This window comes from Corapipo altera, unplaced genomic scaffold, assembly GCF_003945725.1.
Source record: "Corapipo altera isolate COAL_440 unplaced genomic scaffold, ASM394572v1 48b, whole genome shotgun sequence".
Lineage (NCBI taxonomy): Eukaryota > Metazoa > Chordata > Aves > Passeriformes > Pipridae > Corapipo > Corapipo altera.
Genome location: NW_020884884.1, coordinates 11,112,277 through 11,137,657, shown reverse-complemented (window position 1 = coordinate 11,137,657; position 25,381 = coordinate 11,112,277). Strand labels below are relative to the sequence as shown.

Below are 25,381 nucleotides of genomic sequence, written 5' to 3'. Positions count from 1 at the left end.
ACTAGAAATACACTCATGTACCCAAATCCTCTGTCTTGTACTTTAAAACAATGCTTTCATATCAGCCACCTACCCACACATAAATGAGAACAATTTGGATTGCTCATTGTACCACCCTAAAGCTGCTCTCCTCCAAGAGATGCCTCTCCCTGCAAATGCTACAGTCTGACTTTCCAAGCTTCTGTAAATAGATTTGAAAGGTGATCCAGGCAGTCCCACTGAACAACACAGGAGGATGGATCCATTACTTCCTCCTCAGTTTACACAACATGCCAAGACCAATTAGTCCCCTGAGAATGAGCTCAGCAGCTCCAAGAAGTCTTTGTGACACCCTGGACTTCCTTACACCTCAGCTGACCCTTATATCCACTGGTGCCTTTACCTTGAGCCATCAAAGGACGGCCCTACCCTCCCTAACCTTGTGCTCTCAACGTTGCCAAAAAATCCAGTTCACAGGTGAAGTTAACAGGTGGCAGCAGCCACAATCTTTCTAGGATATGCACAGCCTTTAAATAGCAAGTGGCTGGCAGCAGGGTCTGAATGCAAGGACATGTCTGCCCAAAGACCATGATCAAGGCAGTGCTGAGAGAGGGCATTCACTGCAGCAATGTGGGTGTCTGCACAAGCCAAGGTATTTCTGCCCAATTAAGGGAAAGAATAGAAGCCTTCTGAGGTAATTTTCTAGTCCTTTGGAGAAGTGAAGAAAAGCATTGCATTGAAATGCCTTCTCTCAGCCTCAGCAGGGAGAGACCAGGTGACTAGCTGACCAGTCAGCCCGGCTGGGAAATATACCCACTGACTGTCCAAACTCATGTCTGGGACACAAAAAGGCTTGTGAAGTTAGAAAGGCATGGCTGGACACCTAACTGAAACAGGACTTTTCAAACCTGCTCCTGTGCAGCCTTCCCTGCTGCAGGAGGCTGAACTGAAAGGCATGGATGATGGAGATTTTCATTTATTTGCAGGCCATGAAAGCACAGCATTCCCTAACACCTTAAAAGCACTCACATTGCCCCCAGCCCACTTGTCTCTCCCAAATTTGCTCCTCTTTCTTCCCAAATGGCACCAAATTCATTGGAACACAGGGAAACATTTGGACACCACATGCCACTGACCAAATGGCCTTCCTGCAAAAGCTGTCTTGGTCTGTCCAACCCTAAGAATAGCTAAAGCATCCCAACATAGAGCCACTTCACACCACGACTTTTGGGACCCATGTTCCATCACCATCCAACATAAACAGAATTTGATGCAAAGCACTCCGCATCTCTTCATCCACCCTTTAGTTACCCATACCACATCACACCCTCAGAGTGTCTTCTTATCTCAGAACACATTTGCTTCTGGCACAAATTAATCTTGCCTGATACTCTTTGTTAACTGTCAGCTGCACAGAGCTGCAGGAATAGGAATAAGGTTCAGGGATAAGCGTGACAGACATATCTGCTGCTCAAAAAAAAGTCTATCTGATAAAAAATTTTTCAGCTGCATTCTCATGGGCAAGCACACAATGGAAAGGAAAAGAATCATAAAGCAAGAATAGCTTGATTTCAGAGCCCCGATGAAGCCTCATACCATTCCTCATTAGCATTGTTTACCTGACTAAAAAACACATGATGCCATGTGTTGCCCAGGCAGTTAATAAGAACCACTTTTGTTGGAAAATGGAAACAGACCAAAAAAGAAACACCCTGGTCCCATTTTATAAGGGGGGAATGGAGGTCCTGAATCATTTTCATAGGAGAAATAAGTACAGATAATGAGCAAAAAGTCATCATAAAGCTTCAGGATGTTACTGTCTCAAAGTTAGCCAATTAAAATTATAAAAAATAATACAAATGACCAAACACTTAAAATATTCAGGCTGCATCTCACTTTGCATGTATGTGTCTTGTCATCCCTGACAGTACACTTGCTTTCAAATTAAAAACACCAACTGACTATCCTTTCTTTGTAACATGATTTCCATAACCTGAAATGTTAATGACATCTACAGTAAAAATGTTATTTAAAAAACACACCTCCACTCCGGATTTCAACTTCTCTTGCAAAAATTTTTGCCACAGACAATTCAGAATTATAGAGAGCAAGACAGACCAGGAAACAAATTATTCTCATAAGGTTTCCCCCCCAAAAAACACAACAGTTTGGAAAGCTTATTTAAATTAGCCCCTAACCTTCACACCAAAACACTCCCAAACACAGTACTGAAAGGAACTTAAGGCTGAGCAGGCAGATGCTATGCCTGGGATCCAAATCAGAAATCACCTGGGCCAAAAAGAACATTTCCCCATTTACTCATGGGCTCTCTGGAAAAAAAAAAGGAGGCTGGGCACAGGCTTACCAGCTTTCTTCTCCTCTCATAAGGATGTGAGACTAATTAAAGTCTGTCAGTATCAGTAGAAGATTTGGGTGATGTGAAATGCAAGACTGGGCCTTTTGAATGTTCTGTGAGCAGAAACTTGGCTAGAAGGGTAAAGAGGGGATGAGGAAAACTGTACTGAAAAAACAAGTCTCTGCATTATGTATTCATGGGATGTATGCTGCCAGCAGGACTGAGAACAAGCAGCAATGTAATGGGGAAATGGAGAAGTCTAACTTTTATAGATCTTAGAAAATAAATACATAGTCCTTTCTTTTACTGGGTCCATCTTGTAGGCTTAAAGCAGGTGTTGTTAGCAAGGTTAAAACTAGTACATCCAACCAACCAGAGACAGTGAAATTCTTCCCTAATAAGAGGAAATTCAGAACTAAAAATAATTGTTTTTAACTTACTGCAATTTAGCAGGGCCAGCAGATGTTTGCAGATACTCTTTCAAACTGATACTACACCAGTGCAAAAAGGAAAAAAAATAATGAAGAGAGCTGAAATACTAACTCTATAGTAACACCTTTTGAAAGAGGGGCACCAGATGGGAACTGCATAGGGCAGCCTGTCCCATCAGTACCAGGCATGCCCCATTTCTCAGGCTCCGTAGAGACGATGCAAACTCCAACCTCAATCCTAGGCCCCAACCAAAGTCCTGCAAAATCAAGAGTAACTGCATCTAGAGCAAACTGGAAACAGTTTGTGTTTTTAAAGTATTAAGAAGATAAAAAGCACTGTTTTACACTGCTATAAAACTCCTAGGAGGCACAAAGAGACCTGGGCCCAAAGAGGTCAACAGTGTGGAAAAAGCTATCATCATCAAGTCTACAACCACTTTCATCAAAAGCTTTTTTTATACATCCCTAAGCAATCATTTATTTTGGAGTAAGTGATATAGGTCAGATCATGGCAGCAGGGGTAACTCAAAAGCAAACTCCAATTATTTTGTTCCTGTGCCATGCAATGAACCAGACAGTACAAGTCCTGCCTTCCTAACGAGGGTAGCAAGAGAACAGCCCAGCTGTAGCAGGAGCCACTCAAGTAGCTGCAGCTTTACCTCTCAAGACAGGTATCTACACTTAGTCCTAGTTTATCCGAGAGAGAGAGCAGAAGTACCAGCTACAACCCTGGAGACACAACCACAAGAAGCAACCCTGTGAATTTACCGAGCCCTGCCTCAGTGACACTTTTCTGTCTTTGCTTACAACATCTCTTTTTTCAAGCAACACTGCTTTCCTCATGTGAAGTTCTGCCTTACCTGCTGCATTTTTTCCAGGTCAAGGCTGGGCCTCCTGACCTTATCCCCATATCCTTGTCGATGTCTCTTACAAGGCATGACTTGCTCAAGGCCCGCCCCAACGCTTGTGAAGATTAAAGGTCTGGACGCTGGGCTCCGCACCAGGGGCTGGAGTCTCTTGGGAGGGGAGGCACTGAACAGCACGGGGCTTGGGCTGGCGTGCAGGCCATCGGCCTGTTCTGCCACAGGCCGGAAAGACATGGCGCACAAGTTCTTCACTTCTTCGTCACTGGAGGAGGTGTTGTTGCCGTCGCTGCAGCAGGCAAGCCTGCTGACCTGGGACCACTTCCGCTTCTCTGCGGAAAACTCACGGTTGATGAGTTCCAGCTCCTCTTCTGAGCTGTGGCGGTCAAGGTTGGCATGGAAGAGGGCCCGAACCTTGCAGCATTGGTTATCCTGGTTCTGGAGCTGGTTGGTGGCCAGAGGGGTCAAGGTACAATTCCGTCTTCTCTCTAGTGGGAGGAGGAGATACAGGAATGGCAGAGCAGATCTGTGTCCCATGCCCTAACAAATTCGGCCTGTTTTCTCCTGACCTGTTGTTTTTTTCTCCTCCCAAGTAAACTTCTGAGCTGTTTTCCCACCTTTTCTTCCCCCAATGAAACACCCCCAGCTGAATGCTACCCTTTGGAAGTTTCCAGACATTTGTTTAGACCAGACAAGCTGTCACCTGGAAGTCTAGTTCCAGAGCAAGAACATGGACCTGTCACACACCTCATCTCCTGAAGATGGAGAAGACATGACCTTACAAATGTGTTGCTCAGCACTTGGCTCTAGCTAAAAACATTCAGTTCTAGTGACCAGTTCTCAGGGCAGAAGAGGCAAGTAAGTTACATTACTCTTAAGTGTCACCTTTGTGGCTCAAATAAGAGAGATCTGGTTTCTGGAGATACAAGTCCTCTATTACAAGACTTGTCACACAAGAGAGCCTGCCTTCAGCCATAAGCTGGGCATGCTTTACCTCTTCTGCTGAGCTCTTTCTATGCTAAGCACACGGAGCAGGGATTTGAATTTAATTTTACACGGGTCAGGAATTTAATTTCTTCTGCCTTTGCATAAGAATCCACTTGAAGGTGGGCACAGGGCATGCAAAAATGGCAGAGACTTAGTATAGCTCAAGAGATGCATTTACTACAGATTTCACCTGCAGCTCTAAGCTACTTCATACTTAGTCCAAAAACAATATCAGAGCCCCTGTCTCTTCTCTATCAAACACCCTCAGCTAGTTGCAAGAACAGGGTTGCCCAGTACCAACAGTACAGGAGGAACAGAGAGAGCTCATCAGATAAGGAGTGGAGGGGAATCAGGAACATGAAGGTCAAAACCCAAAACGGCAAAGATGAGGAAACCAAGAACAAAGATGATAGAGGTGCAAAAGCACCTGTATAAATTTTTAGTCCCAGCTCTGCTGCTGGCACAATTGTGGACCATGTGGACCATATCTGCAACACTGAGACCTTAACACATGGTTACCAATGTCTATCTCTGGTAATAAAAATGTGACTGCAGCATCTGGTAACACTAGCTTCTCCTTGTGAGGTCTCAAAGGCTCCGAGGTGACTTAATTATGCATCTGGTTGTGGTACACTGGGGACTGAGAAGGAAGCACTTGCAAAAGCACAAGTGAAAAGCAAAATGGACTTCAGCTGTGGTATCCCAGGATCCTCCTATCTCATCCCTTTACCTCTGTCGATCTGAGCAAGTTCCTGGTTCTCTCCCTCAGAGTCATCGCTGTCCTCATCACTTGGGGGATAGGAGATCTAGGGGACAAGGAGAAAGAAAAGGCTTCATTGTGAACACTGAATGTTGCCCTGCTGCTGCCCAAGCCACTTCCCCCACCCTCCCACTCTCATATCCTGCAGGCATCCATACCACCTCACCACACACACCCAGCCATAGCACCTCCCTGTATACACATCCTCATCTCCCAACCTCAAGCTCCCATTGTATCCTCTTATTTGCAGCAACACAAAACACACGACCTGCCGCTATTTCTACCTTAATGCACCACCAACTCTTTCCCAAGCACAACGAACATATCCTGCCCTTTGGTTCCCAGACATGAAGCTTGTAACCATCATGGCTTACCACATCCACATCACGTGGATAACTGAATCTCCAAAATCTCCACTTCCGAAATAAAGACACATCCTGTCAACAGCACTATCGTCTTGCATGGCACCCACAAATGAAAGTGGCACGTTAACTTCAGCCATCCTGTGTATGTACCAACACTTCCCCCTTCAAAGTTCACACACCAGCCACCACTGAACAGACTCACCTTGCTTTCCTACAAGACAACCCTGAAGAATGTAACAGAAATAAAAGAAACAGGATTTCACAGAAATGCAAACAATACCATAATGCTGTCCCCTCCAGGACAGAATCTGACAGTACCGCTGAACATCCTTAAATGATCCAAGAGTACTGAAAATTCACATATTTTGTCTATCAAGACTTCTCAGGAACATTTGCTCTCAATCAGCCAGTGGACTTCAAACCACTTGCTGTATACACAGATACCCACTTACTCACTCAAACCATGTTCTAACACTGAACAAACTTGGTAGTTGCCTCTTGAGAGGCTTGAGAGATCTGAAACCAAGCTTTTGTAAGTCAGACAGACTGCACTGCTACTGAGTTTCCTAAGCAGAGGAAATCCTTACCTACCTTGTACCCAAAGTGACTTTTGTTTGGCTGCATAGAGCATACCTGGAAGTTATTAGATCAAACCTCTGAGCTACACAGCTTAGTTTCTTTCTGGCAATGGCCAAACTAAAATGAGTCAAAGGAAAATGCAATACCTAAAGAAGCAGTTCTGGAATAACATCATCACTACAAGATGAACTTCACTGTTCTTTACACCTTTTTATTCAGAATAACAACAAATATTGCCATCATTCTTAGCTGTCTCACAAGCTACAGAACTCAGTGGCAACAGGTTTATGCTGTGTTTCTATTTTAAGTGTGTTTGATGTGCTGTGCTTGACTTTTACAGAAGATGAGGCAGCATGCAACCATTACACTGATAAAGACCCATTTCAACTCCACCACCCTCGGGAAACATCCTTTGAGTGTTTCAGCCTCCCAGAGGCCCAAAAGAGTAACTAGGTGCCTATGAAAGACACATACAGCAGGCACAGAGAAACAATAATAATGGAAAAATTCTGGTTGATATTGAATTTGACAGCTATTAAGCCAACACACCTATTTTTGTGATCATCCTCCAAGGTTGTGTTTGCAGGTTTTGTTCCCCCCCAAAAAATATTGACACTTTTCTTCTCCTCCTTTTTTAAAACTACCTTTTGCCCTTCTATATTTACAATGCTCTTCAAGAAATCAAAATTATATTTTCCTTTCTTGCTAGTCTTTAAACTACTTTCTCAACTGTCAAACAATGAATCGGGCAAGTGGCACAGTGTTATCCCCACTGTCTATATTCTTGAAATAAATGCAGGGGGTTGTTTTTCCCACCACGACTACAATTTTCTTGTACATATTCACACATGCATCATTTAATAAAGGCAGCTGGCACTGAGGAACACTGCCAAATACAGAGAGACTTCTAGTTGTCCCCAGAGCAGGTATAATACCTTGTTTGTACCATGGCAGTTCACAGAGGGGACAGCTGACACTGAGGTGCCTTTGTGCAAGCTGCTGTACAGACAGACAGAGGTCCTGTCTCTGTTACAAAAGCTAAGGCTCCCATTCTAACCCTAGAGGTACTGACCTTAGTCTGTGGCTCATTCCCACATAAAAACCTTTCAGTTGGACACAGCAAGGTTTTCAGTGAGGTTTAGCGGCTCTGCATGGGAAATTTATCAACCTCAGTTTTTGTAGTACATAAATGTCAATATATGGCATGGTGCTGCTTCCAAAAAAGAGGCAATGACATCTAGCACATGCAGGTCAAACAGCTACTGCACAATGCCACTGGCTTCAGATGCTTAAAATAGGAGTTAGATGAGTCAATGACTGACATTTTGAAAAATTAAGGAGAATAAAAGAAAACCTTCAATTCACATACTTGAATGTTTACAAGCCATGGCACAAAACAATCCTGAAAACAAAGGACAGGGGCTCATCCACCCTTCTGTCTTTCTTCAGGAAATGCATCAAAGAGCACTCTCCTGTTGATGAGGATCTCAGTCTTACACCTGGGTCCTTCAGCTCCAGCACCTGACATGCCTTCTGTCAGGCTAAGGACTCATTCTGTGCTAGACAGAAACATGAACAAACTTCCCCATGGATTTGACTTTACATACACGTCCAGTAAGGAAAGACGAGTTTGTGTAAAATAAACAGATGGTATTTAAGGAAAACTGAGTGCAAAGCTTATACCTTTGAGGGAGTTTCAATATGAAAGGCAAACTAGCAGATATAAGAAAAAACTTGAGAGAAAATCTGTCTCACCACATTGCTGCTTGTCAACTGAGTAGTGATAACTAGCTGCAGCTGGAATTGACCACGTCCTAAAGGGTCCCATGACCCTTAAAGTCTAAAGCACTGAAATGCAACAGACAATAAAAAAGCCCCACCCTGTTAAAGTGCAGTTCCTCTTGGCTTTGCTTACAGAAGAGAAAGTAAGCTGCTATCATACAATCAAAAGTAATGACATTAAGAATCATCTATGAGCTTACAAAGGAGAAGGAAGCTCACTTCTAAGACAAAATATAACTCTCACCACAGGCTTCACCTAAAGGCTGCATTATCCTAAAAATCTGTAACACCAACAGTATGGTTTGGTGCAGTGGAGGGTGTATTTGTGAGGAAGAGATAATACAAAGATACAACTGACCACAGGCAACCCCTTGTTTCCAGCTTGAATCAAGAATGCACACAGTCTGGAGGGCATAATTCCCAGTCTCCCTCTAGGAGGGAAAGAGGGAAGGAGTTTACCTCCAGGGGGTTGGTTTCCTCAGCAGAGGCAAATGCTACCAGTGCAGCCACATATAAGGCTGTTTGTAACATAGGCTCATTCATTAGAGGCTGACCACTCCTGGGAATCTTTGCAACTAAGTAGAGTCCCTACCAAGAGGCCTGGAAAGAGACTTTGCTGAAACTGGTCTCACACAATGGTTCCTGGCACAAAACCAGAAAGGGATGATGAGCTCACCAATGATTACTGATACCTCTGCTATGGGGAACTGATTTCCATTTCTTCAGATTTCAGATTCTCCCTGCCACAGCTGCTACAGACATGGGCAACCTGCAGCACAGAGCTCTCTGTTGGCTCTTCTCCACCTCCCCTACTTGGTTTTAGCAAAAACGTCTTACTGAATCTCGCCAGCGTTACTTTTCCAGGACAACAACTGGTGTAGTTGCCACAGGACACTGCCTGATCTTGAATGAGGGAGGTGCCATCCTCCCAGTTATAAGAAACTCTGAATTAGAGAGAGTTGGAAAACAAGCGAGATGATGAGACACCAAAAGGCAGTTTTGAGCCATGGAACAACATGAAGAAGGAAGGAATGAGTCAAACAGACCTTCAAATAACCATGTAACTTCTTTCCCAAGAGCTCCTTTAATTTCATTTGAGAGGTATTCAGCATTACAGGAAAATTTATGCTAGTAGGACAGACTTGCTCTCTCCTCGAGAAAAGTAGCAGAATCAAACATCCACAAGTGAGATATGACTGCCCACACTACTTCTGGGGTTTACAGCTGGGGTCCTTCAACAGCTAAATTTCTAGCCAGAGCAGTCCTGGTTTGGAAAAGCTTTTCTAAAGTCTTTTCCCCCCCCACATCGTTATTATTTTCCTTTTTAATTTTCATAATAGGTCTGCCTTCAAACTCCTTTCCCCATTTCCTTGAAAATGGCTACAATTCAAACCCAGGGTTCATAACCCTTGAACATGGTCCTGCTTGACAGAGCAGTTGTCTGGGTCAGTGAAAGCAGGGATAGGCCAGTGGGACACAACAGTCCTCAAGGCCGTTGTTTTCTAGGCCAGTCCCATGCCAAAGACATCCAAATTCCCATTGTTGTAGGAATGCTACACATTTAGTCAGACGTATCATCTTCTTCATGGCCCTGGAGTCTACTTAACTTCATAGATTTGAGGGAAGCAAAGAATCACTCCAGGTAACCAAATCTGCAATTTTGTTCAGTGCTTAGTGTACACAGACACAGGCAAACATGGTGACTGGTAACTCTCAGGGTGCAAGTGGTGGGAGTCACTAATTCAAGAACATGGAAATTGAGCTTCTCCTCTGAGAAACGATGACTGAACTTGATTTCCAGAAGCACAGGTTTAAGATGGGTTACCTGGATCTTGACAGGAAAGCACACTAGGCTTACACAGAATAGTGAGTACATGAGTGGTGCGTGGGTGTGAGGAGGCACATGCATGGTGCTCTTACTGTTTTAACATGTACATATGTGTGTTTTGACTGTACTATTTACATGGTGAGATTATGTTTATCTACTGTCTACAGCTTCTGAAAAGAATTTACACCTCTGGCCAAACCTGACTAGAACTACAGCAAAGATAGGGCACTGCCCTAGTCTTGGGGATCCTCATCTGCAAGTGGAGTAAATTGGAGGACTCTATGCCGGGACAAGTACAGTGGGGCTGACTTCAGCACTGGGAAGGGGTACAAAGTCTGGTCAAATCAGGCCAAACCCACAGAACACAGCTGACTCTGCACTCTCTCATCTGCCCCACATCAGCTCTCTCTGCAGCAGTCAGAGTGTGCATTAAACCTCTTTTTCTAAATCTTCACCAGCTCTTCCCAGGGCTAAGCTGATATAATTTTGCAAGGGAAGACTAAAGATAAAAACACCAAGGAGTTTTGCAAAATAAAAACAAATAAACAAAAAAACCCCACCAAGTCCCGATGCTTCACCATCAATCCAGAAAAGCATGGTATACAGCATCAGTGAGCCTATGGTGCATGAGCACATGGACTCACCACAAACAGCAGACATCCGATGTTCCCCAAACACAGGAAAGTGAATGCACCTGATGCCTACAATTCAGACTCCTATCCATCCTGGGTCTGTTTTCAAACACTTCAGGCAGATACTGTTACAAGAGTAAAACAAAGGTCACCCTTTTAAATTCCACTCAAGATGGAGAGAAATACTTGCAAAGAGACTAGAACAGACTCAGTTCTACCAATGATATAGGCACCCACACACTCCTCCCATCAGCCATCATACTTGGATGACAACCGAAGACATAAAAGGAATGCTGTCAAATAAGAAAATCAGTCTTTAAAAGGCCTTCCAAGCAGAACACACCCAGACTCTCATTCTGAGCACTCAAAATACTACAGACGTGAGAGAACCCCATTCAGTTTATTTATCTTCAAAGACATTATGAGAACAAGAATCTCTCTGATCAAACATAGCTGGAGTCATGTTCAGGGCCATGATTTCACAGGCTATAAATTTCATGTGTTAAAATTACAGATAGACCGAAGTCACTACAGCCTGCACTCAACAGGTGGATGGGGGCTGGTAACAAAGGTGTTACCACAGAAGTAGAGTCTTTAATCCTTCAATTTCCACCTTGACTTCCCAGACCACTATGTCACAAAAGAACAGCGCTTCTGCAGTACAGAAGCCTGGGAATGGTGCAGCTCCATGCTGTGATATGTATCATTCTCTCTGGCAGCAAGAACTTTTACAAAATTCTCAAACTATGCCTACATTGTTAGCTTAAGAGGTTGGTTTATAGCTCTTACTGTAGTGACAGAAACCATACACTCCTCCAACTCCACCTCTACCTCCAAGTAAAGCTCACAGATATGCCACTTCCCAGTAGGTCTCCCACAAGTCTCCTACCTTCCTCCCACCACTCAGCTTCTACTCAGTACAAATACCCAGCACAGCCTGGCCTCAGCTGGCAGTCACCTGCAAGAGTGGCTAATTTATATCCAAGTTTCAAGTATTCTCATGAAGACCAGCATTCACCTGTAAAACCTTCTCATTCTATGTGGGGATATAGCATATTTTAGAAGAGAATTAACAAAGAAAAAGGTGGCAAAGTGTTGGGAAGTACCCATCAGAAAGAAGCAGCAACGCACAAAACAGTTGGGGTGCAAAGAGATCCCTTTGCAAAGGAGGTCAACTCCCCTGACAGCTCACAACTTGGAGCCCTGGCATCCCCCTGGCTTGAACTCAGCAGGAGCAGCGTTATTCTGCAGTGTTGACACCACAAAGCACGGCAGTCCAGAAAGACAAAAGGAGCCTGAAGAATTAAAGACCTTCATTACAGGGCCTCATCCACCCTGCATTAAAATACAGCAACTTAGATCTATCTGTAATTTACAGCCCAATTGCTGCCGAAACTCAGCTCCAAACACTCAGATTAAAAGCAAGACTATTTATCACAGGCTGACAAGCCTTTCAGACATAAGAGGAAGACAGTAAAGGGACACCTAGAATTGGAGAGGCACCTATAATAGTTAATCTTATCTGTAATGCATTTACTGAGAGAAAGGAGGATGGGAGATGGCTGTTGACACCAATGCCAACCATTGCTGCCTTGCCACAGGGATTTAAACACACCCCTCCTGACTCATACCCCAGCCCCACTGGTGTAGCTCAGTTATTACACTGCTGTGATGAGAAAAGGTCTCTTTGCACAGGCCAGCTTCTCTGACAGTTTACAACAACTCCTCAGCATTCCACAAGTCCCCTCAACCAGGGAAGTACGGCTGACAGCAGCTGGCATAAACAACACATCTGGTAACAGTTTTTCCATTCCCTATTCAAAAGGCCCAGAGAGGGCAGCTGCCTTTGCCCTGAGATACTTCCTTAGCTTAGGAGAAGCTGCTTGTGTTGGGAGACCTCACTCGACACTCACCTCTGCTCAGCCATAAAGAACTACATTAGCCAGATTTGCAAACACAAGAAACAATGCCTTACAGTCAGGCTGGAAAATGCATTTGGAGCACATGAAACATTTCAGGCTTCTCCTCAAAATCCCACATTAACCCCTTTGAGTGCAAGCAGCATTTGGATTTACACCAAACTTCTGTTTTATCAGGGAGCAAGCCACTAATATAGGATAATCCTTTCAGATCAGATCTTTGATCCAGCTGGTCAGGTAACTTTAAAGTAAGGGTTAGGGGCATGCAAAAACTTGGCAATGGCTCTCACTGCACCAGATCCTTTCCTGGTAAGCATTGTGTGATTCCAAGAGGTTCCTAGTTGGGAAAATTTGACAAAGGGTTGTCATATCATCTGAACATGGAGGGATGGGCTAAAGATTAGTGGCACAAAGACAGAATTTGAACATTTACTCTCTTCTCCAATACATATGTTTACTCTCTAGCAATATATGACATAGAAGGTACAAAATTAAATTAGTGAGGCAGGTCCTAAACAAACAACATGTGATCCTTCACCAATGTGTAGTTAAGATGTAAAGCATTCTGCCACAGGATGTTCTGAATGTGAAGGCCCTACAAAGATTTGGTGGGGTAAAATGAATAGGTTTAGGTAAAAGAAGTCTACTGGGCTACTAATGCACAGACAGCAGTTCTGTCTCAAGAACTCAAGATTAAAATATGTGATGTTCTTGGTCTCCTGTAGGTGCCTACCTCCAGTGCCTGCAGGATACTGGGGCAAACTGTATATCTAACACAGGATGGGTGCTCCTAGGCGCCATTCATGGAAGCGGGACACAGAGCACATGCACTTACTTGCAATGTCACAACATAAGGGGATGCACAGGACAAACTCTGTGTTCTTCCAGATCCAGTGTTCCTCCAGATCCAACTCACCTCTCTCAACACAGAATACTACTGAGGCAGTGTCCAAGCACCACATAATAAAGCGGCACTCCCACGTACCATTTCAGCAGTGAGATGGGAAAAGTTGCACTGCACTGTTGCCCTCTGCAAAATACCACTGAGAGGTTTCCCAAGAATGATTTGCTCTGTCCAAGCCAGAAAAAAGGGTTTTCTGAGAACAAAACCATATACAGGGAAGCTGCTGATTTTTCAAGTCTCTAAATTATTTCACTTCATATGCTCCACACCAAATACCACTGTTCTCTCCCATTAATTAGCCATTGGCTGAAGAACTTTTATTTCTTTGGAATAACCAACTCTTAGGACTAAAGAAAAAATTATAAAGGAAGAAAGAAACACACATACAAAAACAATCTGGCTGCAGACAACTGTCTGGAACGGCCTCTTGGCTTTGTGTATAATAACTGGGTGACAGGATATGGAAGGATTATTTTATATTTTTCCAGCTTACATCCAGACACACTCTCAGCAAACTGGAGAACATAGCTGCATGCCTGGCACCTTTCCTCAAGATGGGAAATTCCCTGTTCAACCAAAGGAAATTTTATTCTCATCTTATGCCCATATAGAGCTTGGCAGATTGTGGGCTCTCATGCCAAGAAGTAAGGACATCATCAGTTAAATAAAAACCAGCATACATCATGGAAACAATGTGACCCATGAGGAAGGAGTAAAATGAGACAGATTTCTGAACAAAGCAAATGTGAGGGGACAGGATCTTTATGCTATCAGAAACTTGAATTGTGTCATCTCCTTGAAATCTGTGGTTCAAAACCAGGTTTGTAGCCCAGACAAATCAATTAATCAGCTGCCCAAAGTCAATCAATAGTTTGGTCCCTAGAAATATCAGAAACCAAGGTTCACCTATTCTCATTGTGAATATTTATGAATATTGAGGTATTTGTGAATTCTTAATCCACGCATCTCTCATCCTTTTATACATCTGTCTTGCAGTGAGGCAAAAAACCTGAGGTGAACCCATCCGTGAAACGGGAAACATGACTGATAAAAACCTCCTCGGGACACCTAAACTCTCCTCAGGCACTGATTTCCTTTTTTAATCTCTCAGGAGATGTTTCAAGCCCTGAGCTCTTAGGTTTTCTCATATGGGCTGATGCTAGAACAAGGGCTGAGAGGCAACTCCAGGCAAGCTGCAAAGGGCATTTCTCAGATGTGTTTGCTGGGTACAACAACCAACTAACCCAGTCATGACATTAGAGGAAGGCAACTCAGAGCCTCAAGTGTCCACTATGCCTAGGAGACATCTCCCCAGGTTTCACCACAACTCGTCCCTGACAAAACTCATCTAAAAGGCACATGCCCATGGGGCACAGGCATCGATCTGTTCCCAGCACGACAACTCAAGCCTTGGCAAGCTGAAGTGCCTCTGCAGCAGGACTGAGCCTGGATGCTGAGCTGCCTGGCTAAGAGTGCTGGGGGAGGAGAGGGCTGGAAACAAAGACTGGTCCATAACAGCTGCTTGCAAAGCTGATATTCACTCACAGAACCTTCTTTGGGCTCTTAGCTCCTGCCACCCCTAGATGACGTTCTGCCATGCCAATACTAGAAACAACAACTAGAAAGAATTAGGATCTGGATAACTGCACATACAGCTGTGTGGCAGCTTCAGTGCAAATCTTCCATTCAAGATACTTTCTCACATCTAAGTCCAACAGGAAGTTTCCATAAGCATTCACAGTGTTTCACCCTCCATGAAGCTGTCAAGGCTGGACTAGAGAGGCAGCCATGAGAGCTCTTCATATCATGTACCCTCACAAGGGTACTTTGTCATGGCACTCCCATTCTGCTAGGGCTGTCTCAATGGGAGAACAGCAGAAGTTCACCTAGCTAAGCATTTGGTGTGCTGCAGCAATTACAGAGGAGGGGGGACAGGAAAAAAAAAAAAGAAAAAAGAACTGCTCGCCATGTAAGATCTGTTCCCTCTGCCACAACCAGCTCCCAAGATGCCCCATCCTCAAAATGCCTGTCCTTCAACAACAGTTCAATATGACATAGAGTGAGGTACATATGGAGGCCAGGTCAACATCCAAACAGACCAACCCATGGCACAGAGGAGGTTACAATGGGCACAAAAAGCAAGAACAAGATAGCAAGAGGGGAGAAGAGCCTAGAGGTACCCTGAGCTGTCCACCCTCAAGGAGTGACCACACTAGTTCAGAAGAAACCTTCTCTGAACTGTGCTCCACCAGTGTGGAGCTGTATCCTCACAGCTTGGGCTGTGCCCAGACTGGCATGGAGACAGCTCTGCATAGGTCACGTCAGGCCATATGTCCTTTACATTGACTTTTAGGCCTGGGTCACAGCAGAGTTCATGCTGCACAGGGAAAGCTTTCAGTGCAGATAAAGGTCACAACTAATTGGCTTTCTTCTAAATCCTTGCCTGGGTGTTCATGCTGAGTAGTTGTGGGTGGTGCTGGTGCCTATTCAAAAACAGCTTAGCTGGCTGACTGCTGGTCAATGGTGGCAAGAGGACAAACAGGCTCTGCCCACAGCCACGTACAGCAGTTACTGCAGCAGAAAACAGCCCTGAGTGCACACATACCTGTGATGCTGGTTGCTAGGATGAGTTGGGTCACCCGGCAACCTGAATCCCACTGAACAGGAGAACAGGGGTTACAGATAAAGGCATGTGGGTAGGAGGGGTTGGCGCTGCCTACAATGTGGGTGGGAGTGTATTTCCCACTGAAAAGGGAATACAGTCCTTGGTTCCCGTACTGAGACATCCCAACAACACTTCTGTGACCCCAGGCATGCTCCAGGAACAGCCAAGGAAGCTGGCCAAACTGGCACATTACAGCAGAGTGGTGCCATCCACCACTCCACAGAGGTGTCCTAAGCATGTAAAACCTTGTTTTTTAATTTAAAAAGAGGTGAACCCACTTTTTTGCAAAAGCCATAATTAAAATAAAGCATGACCTGTTTCTGCTTTCTACTTTCACCTCAAATATGAGCTATTTTCCTGCTAAGGAAAACATTTAGCATCCCAAACAGTACAACATATTCAGGACTTGCAGGCCAGTGCATGACAGCAGGAAATTAAGAACTGCACTATCCATCAGAGCAAAATAGATTAATCTGTTTTTACTGAAATACCAAAGTCAAAAAGTACAGCATAGTACAGCATTTTCAGAATTCAATTTTTCATTCAAAAATCAAGAATTGGGAAATACAAGTTCTTTATGACACTGGTAGGTGGGCTTTTTTTAATCTAGTCCATATTTTCTTATCAGTCATAAAGGCAATCTGAAAGGATGTCTCAATGAACTTCCCCAACATCAATGAGTGCCCCATCATGCTGTATTTGCAATATCTGCAATTTGTCTGAATACCACTCTCTAGAATTAAGTCATTACAGGAGATTATCAGTGCTGGCTGCCTACATGGGAAAGATGAGAACCCTTGAAGATTCAGATCTTCGAAGCCAAGTAGAAAGAATTGCAAACCTATTATTTTACAATGCCTCAGGCAGAAGTTTCAAAAACTTGAGGCTTAAAATAGCTGAGATTGCCTGTTCTATTCTTTGCCTTGGCTAAGTATCTATCACAGCATTTCTGACCCATTAACATTTTTAGTCCAAATTATCACAAGCCTAACTTTAGGCATATTCATAGACACTCCAACAGTCACAACTGTACTCACACACATTCATGCAGGTGCTTGTGCCTTTCCTGAGTGAGATTAACACAAACCAGAAGCATCTAATGATACCAGCTGTTAATAAGAAGAAAAGGCAAAGTTTCAATGTAAAACAGAGTCCTCCAGCCCTAAAGGACTGAACCTGCTTAGTGGGATCTGCTGAAAAACCCACAAAGGAGAAAAAACCTGCATACATCACAGCAGACAGACAAAGCTATGTTTTCACTGTGCTAAGCTGTCTTCAGCCAGCCTGAAGACTTGTGACACATGACAAGCAGTCAGCGCAAAGAAAGACGGAAATTAGTCTGTCCTCATTCATACTAGGCATGAGCCCATACACAGATCTTTGAAAGCACACCCACTGTGCATCAGTAACAATGCTACTCCACTCTTTTTTGGTCTAAGGAGTTAAAAAAATAACACTCCTGGCTCTGCAGAATAACTAGCTACTACTGGGACAGTGACTCAGGAGTCACTCCCTGAAAGCTTGAGGTTCACTTTGCAGAGCCAACTGAAGCAGCCCCCTTCCTATAAGAAGGATCAGGATGATTCCCAGTTGTCCCCTCAGTTGCTCAGACAGACCACAGTCTCATAGCTGATTCCAGATACAGATGCCAGGAGAAAATAACTGATGTGACTTGCAGGTCCCCAGCACTGTGCATGCACACGCAAACTGCAAGGGTATATGAGTAGAGCTTTGTTAGTGCCTAGTCCACAATTGTCTTGTAAGCAAGTGTAAGGCTAAAATTACCTAGCAGAGAAATGTAGTTCTCTGTCATCAGAACACTCATCAGATCACATATGACTTCATATTGTTGATCAACATTAAGGAAGCGGCAAACATGCCTGAATTATCTCTGATCGGGATGAAAATAAATACACCGAGTAATTTAACAACTTTTGTGGATTAGAAAATCAATTATATCACCTCCAAAGTTGTTCATGTCAACAGCAAAGTTGGAATGAAGTTGCCACCTTTAAAGTGCTCGGTTTTCTTCAGCAGCATGTTCCAGCCAGTTAATTTTTTAACACACCACAATCCAACTGTTTCATTCTGATAACACCTAGGGCCACTAATTAAGGGCTTAGTTTGACTGGCAATGAACAGACTTGTTCCAGCCAGATGCTCCCTGCCCCAAGGAGCTTGCTTGCAAGCAAAGTTCAGAAAACAGATACCCACACTTTAGCCACTACATAAATATGCAAGGCCATAAGATTTAAAGAGAAATTTGGAAGAAACATTTGTGTGAGAAACCCCTACCCTAAGTTGTGGGGATGAACAAGGCATTTGATTTGTAGAAGGCTCTTTGGTTAAAGAATACTTCTAAAGGCTCAGTATCAGTACTCCACGACATAAACCCAAATGCAAGCCCAGGACATACATTTTAAAAAGCTCCTTGATCAATCTGACTTATAGTTCAGAAAGGGCTTCTCGGGGCTACCAGTCCAAAACTGGAAAAAAATAATAATGTAATAATAATAAAAAAAATGTACTAGGCTGTGATACTGGACAACCAGCATAAAAACTCAGGCCTTGAGTCACCCGCCCCTCTCACTTTTTTGTTTGAAGCATTTCACTACAATGTGGGACAATTCCCTGTTCTTACTCTTCTTTGCCGTCCCACGAAGTCTGCTCTGGAACAGACCTAGTTGCCAACTTTTATCAAAGATGATCCTAAACCTGTAAAGTCAGACCTGCTTTTGGCTCTCAATATCTAACAGTCAGCAAAAAACTGGAGGGTTCTGAATCTGGCCTAATCTCTAGCAAACAACACCAGACCATTGAGGCACCAGGCAATTCACCATCTCCTTTCTTGGATTTGGCCACACAAGCTGAAGGTTGAAGAGCTGAAGCTGTTAAGTCAACAGACTGGACTATGAAGTACAACAGCTCAGGAGAGGACACATTGCCCCTGCTACAGGGACACAAGCATCCGGTGGGAAGATACCTAGGAAAACTTGACATTTGCAAGTCCATGGGCTCTGATGGGATGCATCCAAAAGTGTTGAGAGAGCTGGCAGACACCACAACTAGGCCTCTCACGATCATCTTTGAAAGGTCGTGGAGATCAGGAGAGGTGCCTAAGGACTAGAAGAAAGAAAATATTACCCCAGTCTTCAAAAAAGGCAAGAATAGGACTCTGGGAACTACTGGCCAGTGAGCCTAACCTCAATTCCTGGAAAGGTGATGGAACAGATCGTTCTGGAGGCCATGTCTATCCACATGGATGATAAGGTGGTGATCAGAAGTAGTCAGCATTAGTTCACTAAAAGTAAATCCCGTCTGACAAACCTGGTTACCTTCTACAATGAAACAAGTACCTCGATGGATGAGGAGAGAGCACTGGCTATTGTCTACACTGACTTCAGCAAGGCTTTCAACACTGTTTCTCACAATATCCTCATAAGAAGTGTGGACTGGATGAGTAGACAGTGAGTTGGATTGAGAACTGGCTGAGGGTTGTAATCAGTGGCACACGGTCTAGTTGGAGGCCTGTCACTAGTAGTGCCCCCCAAGGTTCAATACTGGGTCCAGTTTAACTCATTCATCGATGACTTGGATGAAGGGGCAGAGGCTTCCTCAGCAAGTTTGCTGATGACACAAAGCTGGGAGCAGTGGCCAATACCCCAGAGGGCTGCGCAGCCCTTCAGAAGGACCTTGACAGGCTGGAGAGATGGACAGAGAAGAGCTATCTGAAATTCAACAAGGGCAAATGCAGAGTCCTGCAACTGGGGGAAAATACCCCCCTGCACCAGTACAGACTGGGCATCGATCCGCTGGAAAGCAGCTCTGCAGAGGAGGGCCAGGGGGTCCTGGTGGACAACAAGGTATCCATGAGCCAGCAGTGTGCCCTGGAGCCAAGAAAGCCAATGAGATCCTGGGGTGCATCAGGAAGAGCATAGCCAGCAGGTCAAGGAAGGTGATCCTGCCCCTCTACTGAGCCCTAGTGAGGCCACATTTGGAGTGTTCCAGTGCTGGAGTGTCCAGTTCTGGGCTCCTCAGTACAAGAGAGACATGGAGCAGGTCCAGTGGAGAGCAACAAAGATGATTAAGGGACTGGAGCATCTCTCTTACGAGGAAAGGTTGAACAGGCCCAGCTCCCTCAATCTCGAGAAGAGACGACTAAGGGGGAACCTCATCAGTGTGTATAAACACCTAAAGGGGGGGTGTCAAGAGGATGGAGCCAGCCTCTTCTTGGTGGTCCCAAGAAATAGGACAAGAGGCAGCAGGCAGAAATGGATGCACAGGAAGTTTCACCTGAACATTAGGAAAAACTTTACTATGCAGGTGAGCACACATTCGAACAGGCTTTCCAGAAAGGTTTTGGAGTCTCCCTCACAGGAGATACTCAAGAACCATCTGGATCCAATACTGTGCAGTGTGCTCTAGGATAACGCTGCTTGAGCAGGGAGGTCGGACCAGATGACCCACTGTGGTCCCTTCCAACCTCACCCATTCTGGAACTCTGTGAAGACAGCAAGGTTAGCAGTCTTCCAAGGCTGGGGGCTCAAATTTGAGCCCTAACTATCACACTTGACAGCCCAGCCACCCTTATCAGAAACTGCTGGCTGAGCATGCTAACCTAACAGCAGGTGAAACATCAGTCTGTCAATCCCTCGCTTCCCACCATGGTGACTTCTGGTGAAAGGGTAACAAAGGGACGCTAACTTCCTGAGCATCACTAGCACATCTCCTGAGTCAGTCCTCTGAGCAGCCATAGTTAACTGCCTAAAGACCAACTTTAGTAGGGAAAAAGAGAAGTCCATTACATCAACACCTAAAGCTTGCATATTTCCTGGTTTCACTTACAGGAGGCAATGGCATCCTCTCAGCTTCTCCAAGTGGGGAAAGACTGAGGCTTATCACAGCCACAGTAAACCAATTTGGGACACAAGGTACAAAAATGGGCAGAAATGTCATCCTGAAAAGATTCCCAAAGCTTGGATGCCAATCCAAGGATGGTCACACCTTCCAAACTTGTAAAAATTATTTGACAGTTCACCCAAGGACAGTCTTCTGAGACTTTGCCTAATGACAGTACAGTTGTAAGCTAGGAGCACAACAGCAGCTTGCTTTCCCTTGAATTTGGGAACTTCCCACAAAGGTCATAAAGTGCAAAAGCAAGCAGGTAATGAAGGAGGAGAGCAGCTAAGCACAATGGTTTTAAAGCTCAGAAAGCTCCAGATTTGGGTGGTGGATGCAGATCAATTCTTACTGTATCCAAACTTGATACTCATTCTCTACTTACAGGACTAGAGATCTGATCCTATGCTCACACCTAACTAAATTTTCACTAAGTTTCAGTGATACCACACTAGACCTTTTAAATAATGCACGTACCACACAAGCCAGAATACATACAGACCTGCACAGACACAGACCAGGGTTGACAAGGCAGAAGTCTGGTCTGTGCCTGGCAGCCCCACATCATCTGATGGCATTAGAGCAAGAGGGTACAGGACACTTGTCCTTGACACAGGGTCCATGCACAGTGCAGCCTCGGGGAGCTTCCACACTAGTCACCACCTGTGACACCTATCCTGGGTCCCTACCTGCAAGGAGCTCTGGTCAAACACCTAAGACAGAGCACTGCATACTCCATTAAGCAATTAGTATGCTGGTACAAGGCTCAACCAAGACCAGGCAGCTGCACATGGTCCCCAAAGGCCTACAAAACATATTTAAACCCAGAGTTTGCAAGGCTGGCTTTCTGCCCATGCACATGTGTACCAGTCATTGTACCACTCCCCACTGCAGGCTGCAAAGACACCTCTGATGGGCTATGAGTTAGCCTTGCAAGGAACAGTGCAAGCTTAACTTTCTCCACTAAACCTGTTACAATGCAGACCACCTGTCTGAAGCACAAAACCTTGGCACTAATATGAACAAAATGGCTGCAGATACCCACTCCTGCACATTTTCCTGCATGCTCCCAAGCATCCTGAAGGCTGTATCTACCTCTGAGAGCTCCTTCCAAAGATTTTCACAGTTTCACAACCTGAGGCTCCAAGAGACAAACAATAAAGCTAAAGGAGGCAATCACAGTCACAAGGCCCAGAAACAATGCTCAAAAAAAATCCCCATTGCCTCTGCAAAGATACCCTGCACTAAATTAATCCACTATAACCTAAAGCATTGCCCTTATTTTACTTCCAAAAATAAAATCTAACTGTACCTCCCCCAAGAACCACAGAATGTGCAATCCCCAGAGGAAGAAGTACAGCAAACTTTGATGAAACATCAGCACTGTTTCTAACCAAGTTGCCATCAGCCTGTCCAGAGTGACTGCGCAGAAGTGCAGCCACACGGCAATCTGCCTCTGTGTAACACATACAAAAGACTTCACTAGAGTCTGGTATACAGATCCCCAGCCCCCAGCTCAGGCAACGAGGGCTGCTACTTTTCCCAGATCCTTTCTTTAACTTGGGGCCAGGTGCTACACTTCCCGCAGTACTGGTGCCAATCCAGAGTAACTCTGCTGATTTCAGGAGGTATCCCTTGGTTCATAATTTTGACAAATCAGGATCTGGTATTTTTTCCTAACTCACTCATCACGGCTCCATTTTTATCCCATTGTATATGGCTCCAAAAATCCTGCTTGTATTTGGTAGGAAGGGCTTACAGAGTCCTTATCCTGAATCTGTGATCCTCAGTTTTATTTTGAACACTAAAAAAAGGACTTAAGAATAAACTGGAAAGATATGGGTCAATGCAATGAGCCAGTCTGAAAAAAATTTCAGCTCAGATTCTGGCCTTAAGGACCAGAAGGGAGGGAAATGCAAATAACTAGCTAAAAGGCATTTTAGGTAAATCATGTTTGTACAGTACCTAGCACAGTGGGGTTCTAGCCTGGCAAGGGCTGGGAGACTACAGATTGTACACATACAAAGGTAAATAGGCAAATGCCTATGTAGTTAAACATGAATCCCGTCAAAAATAAAAAATTCTAAAGAACAGAAAGATACATCTGTCTTTATACACCTTGGTGTATTGTCTGAATTGTGCAGGCTAATTCTGAATGCAAAGGAACACGACTTTAAGTAAGAGGAATACAGCTTAGGCCAGTTCCTCCTGACCACACTGGCTGAGAGGAAACTGACCCAGCATAATAAACGGCGCAAGTTTCCAGCTTCTCAAAGGCCCCGTTAGCAGTTACCTGAAGGGTTCAAAAAACAACCGAGACAAACCCGGCTGTTCTTACCTTTAGCTGGAAAGGTTGAATTTCGTTCAAACTCTGGTTCCTGAGCTTTTTGGTGAGGATCTTCAGCATGGTACAAATGCGAGGAGCCAAGAAAGGGTTAAGCACACACACACACACGCACTCATCTACATCTGCCGAGCCGCTGCTACGCTCGGAGGAGTTCCGCAGAGCTCGCATCCAGCACCCCAGGTACGGGCGGCGGGCGGGGGGGCCGGCTCCGGACAGCCGCTCCCAGCTGTGCCCCTTCCCTCTCCGGCACCGCACTCTGTCCTACAGCCCTGCGTGGCGGGAGGCACAGGGAATCCCTCTCCAAAGCCTAAAGAAAAAAAATTAAACACCAAACTTCCTCTGCCTTCCACCCCCTCTCCGGCTACGCTTCAGAGAGGAGGGAGGTACCAGCTGGCAGCGTGCGGCAGGGGACAAGAGACGCGGGGCGCAGAGCGCTCACTGCGGGACGGCAGAGCCCCCCGGGCGAGGCGCCGGGCTCCGCTCATGGCAGCGCTCCCACCCGCCCAGACCCGGGCGGGCACCGCACCCCATCCGTCCAGCTGCTGCCGCCGCCGGGCGCCGCCACCCCGGGGTCCCTCCCGACCGCCGCGACGGGAAACTTGTAACAAACGGCGCGGCCGCCGCGGCGCACATTGGCCCGACGGGGCGGGACGGGGCGGGACGGGGCGGGACGGGGCGGGGACTCCGCTTAAAGGGTCACCGGCCCTTCCCGGGCGGCGTTCCCTGGGTCCCCGACCTGTGCGGGCTTTGCCCTGGCTGTAGCTGCCTGTGCGCTACCGCATCCTGGCTCGCAGCCCGCCCGCGCCAGGAGGGTAACGGGATGCCGTGACCTGTCTGTCGTGTCCTGCGATTCAGAGCGTTCAGATCCATAGAGAGGGCTCGTGTGTCCCGTCTCGAGTCCCCGAGCCACCCCAGGAGCTTGCAAGCGGCCTGCAGCAGCAGGGAAGCACGCCACTGCCTTTCCTCACAGCCGAGGCAAACTCGGGGCCAGGACGGCACAGCTCCTGCTGCACCAGCTCGGACACAACCGAGATGGTCCATTTCCATCCCAGTCCTCCAGCACCTCCCTGGCAAAGCAGGCAGGAGAGTTATCGGGGACTGACTGATAGGCTCCTAGCCGCTTCGAACCCACAGGAAGCTGCCGACACGTTTGCCAGCAGTAACAAAACAGGGCTTTCACCCACTGCCAACTCCATGCCAGTGATAAATTCCCCACGTCTAGGTGAAAGGTGCCTTTTGCCCATTGCCAGTCCCTTGGGGCCAGCAGAGCCTTTTCTCCCAACCTTCCTCCTGGAACCGATTCGGAAGCATTGTGGAGGTCTCTGATTGTGTACAAATTCCAGGGGAGCACAGGCTGATTAACGTACTGGTTCCCTGTTCGCAGCCAGCAGGCCTGTAACAAGATAAGGAAAGAGCACTCATAAAATGCTGACGGTGGAAAAGAAAGAGAACGTCTTCGCTGCAGGGGAAAGGGCCTCAGTTCAGCTCCAGTTAGCAATGTATATTTTCTTGAAGGATTACAACAGTCAGAGTTTGAGCCAGAAAATGATACTTCAATTTTAAAGTTAGTGCCTTCTTAGAAGGTGTCTGCAATAGGAAATTATCTCAGCTATTAAACCATACTTGCTCTATGAGCTTGCATTCACACTGTGGACTTGTTTTCACCTCTTTTTCCCCAATTTCACACCAAATTGAAATCACAATCCAACCTTACCTCTCTTATGTCTCTAAGTCACCACATGTTTTTATAGGTACTCCTACTTTCCTTATTGCATGAATACAAAAAAACAAGGAATAGTGCACATGAGCAGATTGCTGGTCTGGCATCCTGTGTCAAAGAGGAGAGGGTAAAATGCCAAATGAAAACAGAAATCCTCCATATAGAGATGCAATAATATATCTAATATTTGATAAGAATTACTCTTGTTCCTTAACCAATAATCAAGGTATATCCCAAAACCCAACAACTGAGACTCTCTTATAATTTCTTCTTTTTTTTTTTTTTCATATAAAGCCAAATTCCCCAAGCCATTATTCATTACTTATTCCAGAACTGAAGCCACTGGCTTTCCTTTTAATGGTCTG

General features: G+C 45.3%; 2 protein-coding genes across 9 annotated transcripts in view; both read right to left on the bottom strand.

The window, feature by feature from the left end:
- Positions 1–23,805, bottom strand: part of LOC113946450 — a 58,205-nt gene extending 34,400 nt beyond the window's left edge. For 3 of the 4 annotated variants that reach the window (XM_027641687.1, XM_027641688.1, XM_027641689.1), the window contains exons 1-3: positions 23,288–23,805; positions 5,347–5,422; positions 3,627–4,117 (exon numbers count right to left, since the gene is read on the bottom strand). In XM_027641687.1, coding sequence (XP_027497488.1) covers positions 3,627–4,117; positions 5,347–5,422; positions 23,288–23,464 — 744 coding nt within the window. In that variant the 5' untranslated portion in view covers positions 23,465–23,805. Of the gene's footprint in view, positions 1–3,626; positions 4,118–5,346; positions 5,423–10,905; positions 10,919–23,287 lie in introns of those variants that run through there. The other variant, XM_027641690.1, reaches the window with a different exon arrangement.
- A 540-nt stretch (positions 23,806–24,345) lies between these two features.
- The window catches only part of LOC113946434, a 58,283-nt gene continuing 57,247 nt past the window's right edge, over positions 24,346–25,381 (bottom strand). For all 5 annotated transcript variants that reach the window (XR_003527429.1, XM_027641664.1, XM_027641667.1 and 2 more), the window contains one exon: positions 24,346–24,689. Coding sequence is in view for 3 of the 5 variants with exons in the window: in XM_027641664.1 (XP_027497465.1) it covers positions 24,655–24,689 (35 nt within the window). In the remaining 2 variants the exon portion in view is untranslated. The remainder of the gene's footprint in view (positions 24,690–25,381) is intronic.